Source organism: Monopterus albus, unplaced genomic scaffold (assembly GCF_001952655.1).
Source record: "Monopterus albus unplaced genomic scaffold, M_albus_1.0 scaffold163.1, whole genome shotgun sequence".
Classification (NCBI taxonomy): domain Eukaryota; kingdom Metazoa; phylum Chordata; class Actinopteri; order Synbranchiformes; family Synbranchidae; genus Monopterus; species Monopterus albus.
The window spans coordinates 600,476-603,823 of record NW_018128043.1 but is presented as its reverse complement, the minus strand read 5'-3'; the positions used below and the strand labels follow the sequence as shown (position 1 = coordinate 603,823).

General features: G+C 40.8%; 1 protein-coding gene across 2 annotated transcripts in view; it reads right to left on the bottom strand.

Moving 5' to 3' along the window:
• gtf3c3 (general transcription factor IIIC, polypeptide 3) overlaps positions 1-1,356 on the bottom strand; it is a 10,846-nt gene extending 9,490 nt beyond the window's left edge. The window contains exons 1-3 of one of the 2 annotated variants that reach the window (XM_020615359.1): positions 1,021-1,356; positions 677-752; positions 219-514 (exon numbers count right to left, since the gene is read on the bottom strand). In XM_020615359.1, the coding sequence (XP_020471015.1) occupies positions 219-514; positions 677-752; positions 1,021-1,113 (465 nt within the window). In that variant the 5' untranslated portion in view covers positions 1,114-1,356. Of the gene's footprint in view, positions 1-218; positions 515-676; positions 753-1,003 lie in introns of both variants that reach the window. The other variant, XM_020615360.1, reaches the window with a different exon arrangement.
• Positions 1,357-3,348: the final 1,992 nt, after the last annotated feature.

Here is a 3,348-nt window from a genome sequence, read left to right as displayed (position 1 = left end):
TTTTGCAAAGGGATCAAATACTTATTTCATTCATGAAAATGCAAATTAATGTATAACTTTTTTTGTAATGCATTTTTCTGAATTTTTTTGTTATTGTTGTGTCTCTCACTGTTCACATAAACCTACCATTGAAATTTTAGAGTGATCATTTCTTTGTTAGTGGGCAAACTTACAAAATCTGCTGGGGTTCAAATAATTTTTTCCCTGACTGTACCTACCTTCATCATCTTTTTGTTTTCTCGGTTCAGCTCCAGTTCCAGTGCAAACACGTCCCCTGCCGTCACATCCTCTGCCCCCTCCTTTTTCTTCATGCTCCCCACTCCTCTCATTCTTCTTTCCCCTCGCTGTTTCCTCTTCTCTGCCTCCTCCACCTCTCCCACCTCCACCTTGTAATCCTCATCACCTTCATCATCAACATAGCTCAAGCTATCCTCCTCTTCTTCAGAAGACAGTGTTACTGGTGTTTCTCCCAGTATGGAGGCAAAGGCCAACTGCACCCCGGGGCTGACTCCATCTTCAGTCAGGAGAGGAAAGCCGTGTTAGTCATCAACATTAAGACCCTCTGACTTAACAATAACCCCTCCCCGAGACCACAGCTACGCTCTTCATAGGCCCATGGCACCCTCAAATAATTAATAAAGAAAGGCAGAAAGTCTCCATCAGACATTGAATTTACCGATTTTTCCGGGGATTTGTGCCGAGGTGGAGGGCTGAGCATCATCCTCCACATCTTCAGCTACTACTTCCGCCTCCTGAGACAGGAAAGAGATATGAAAACAGCGACTGTATAGTTAAACATTGCATATTTCAGAGAAGACTTAACAGCCAAATAATATACTAAAATCAAATATAGCTTAAAGTCAACAGTATACAGTCAAAGCAGTCTATAAAACTACGTTTAAATATACTGCGACTGACAAGTAGCTAGCTTAGCCCCGGTCCCAAACACTTTGATATTAGAACAGACACTAGAGAAAGCTATCCAGATGCCCTTTTTTCTTACCATAACTTTGGATTTACCTTTGCCCTTCGCTCGTCTCTCCTCCTGTCAAACTCCTCGAAACTTATCCTACCCTCCAGGTAGTCAATTAGCTCCGCGTTGAAACCAGACATTTCTGTCTGTGCCTAGCTCCGGCTGAAGCTGACTGATTGGACAGAGACGTTTCTTCAAACAAACTGCGTCACATCACTCCACAGCAGCCTGGCATTAGAATATAGAAGAGAGAATAAATTATCCTGTCTTTCTTCGTCTTCTTTTTCTCAGACTTATTGGCTGTTTGCAAACTGCCCTCATACTCAGTACTGACTACTACATAAACCCAATTTGCCAGCAGCTTGAGTAATAGTCACGTGATGCATAAAAACCTCCGAATTGGCGGGTTTCTTCTTTTTCCTGATATTTTATGACGGCTGACAGACAACGTAATTGTGCATTACCGCCCCCAATTGGAATGGAGTGTGAATCAGTGCTTCAGGACTTTCCTAATTCTAATAATAAACCAGAGAAATGCATTTCCTGTCGAAAATGCGTGTGGATGCTAATAAAAGCTGAAAGATCGTCCTGAAAATCCCTGAAATCAATTGCTGAAACAGCTGAAAGATGAGAAGAAATGGCCGAAGTTCTTTGTTGAAATAGTTGAGAAGAAATGGCTGAAGTTCTTTGTTGAATAATCTGAAGGATGAGATGCAATAAAGTAGGAATGGCCTTGAAGACCCGAACATTTTGATACCTGAATGGCTTTTCTAGCTGAAGGTATGCTGAACTTAATAAGATGTGAAAATAGTCCAATAGGACTGTTAGAAATTAGCCCAATTCTTTTGTTGGACGCACGAGAAGTGAAGACAGGAGAGGACTGTTTAAAATCAAAAAAGTTGACTGAAAGTCTGATCACAGGTATGTCTTACAGAGCTGGATTCAGAGAGACAGAGCTCCCAAAGGAAAACCGGCTTCTGAATCCTGAATTAAGTTTTTACAACACATTTATCTTCTTAGGCTGCTCCGCCCTGGACAGGAGTGCAACCTTCAATAGTTCATGATCCTATTGGTCATTTGCTGTGAGTAGGTCAACCCCTGCCTGCGCTTGCTTGCTGATATGTGATCTAGACCAGGTGTGTGTCTCTGTGCGTGTGTGTGTGCGTGTCTCTCCGGCACCCTGATCTTGATCTCGAGGTGCACTGATCAATGGGTGGCCTGAGTTGCAAATTTTCAAAATAAAGATAAATATTTCAAAGGTATGAGATTTAGAAAAATTCTGAAGAGAGGCATGAATGTACTTGGAGAGCTGAACATTTTCATATCCGAAATATCTGAAAGTATGCCAAGTGTAGAATTCATTTGAATGGGGCACAATTTTCAGAATAAAACTAAATATTATAAAAGTATGGTTTAGAAAAATTCTTAAAAGAAGCATGAATGTCCTTGAAGAGCTGAACATTATGATAACTGAAAGTATGCTGGGGTGTAAAATTTCCCCATTCATTTGAATGGGGCAAAACTATCAAAAAAGATAAATATTTCTAAAGAATGAAGTTTAGAAAAATTCTGAATAAAAACATGAATGTCCTTGAAGAGCTGAACATTATGATAACTGAAAGTATGCTGGGGTGTAAAATTTCCCCATTCATTTGAATGGGGCAAAACTATCAAAAAAGATAAATATTTCTAAAGAATGAAGTTTAGAAAAATTCTGAATAAAAACATGAATGTCCTTGAAGAGCTGAACATTTTGATACCTGAATGGCTTTGCTAGCTGAAAGTATGCTGAACTTATTAAAGATGTGAAAATAGTCCAATAGGACCCGATAAATAGGTAAAACAAGTAGGTGTGAACATGGGTGTGGGCGGGGGGGATAAAGAGACAGAGACCCAATTGCGCTGCATTTTATGAACCACTAGATGGCACTCCAAGATTGTGTCATTGACTCATCACTTTGAGCTCCCATTGACTTGTATTGCAAAAAATAAAGCTGAATAGTTTGAAGAGTTGAACAGATTGAGACCTCAATGGCCTGTATAGCTGAAAGTATGCTGGACTTATAAAGTGCCAAAAAAATTGGAACAGTGAGGTTAGAGGGGGCAGAGGTCAAGAAGGTGCAGGAGTTTAAGTATTTGGAGTCAACAATCCAGTGTGATGGGGGGAAAGAGGTGAAGAGGCAAGTGCAGATTGGAATGGGTGGAGAAAGGTGTCAGGAGCGTTGTGTGACAGAAGAGTGGCAGCAAGAATCAAAGGAAAGGTGTACAAGGCAGTAGTGAGAGCAGCTATGCTGTATGGGTTAGAGACTGTAGCAGTGAGGAAAAGACAAGAGGCAGAGATGGAGGTAGCAGAGATGAGGATGTTGAGGTTCTGT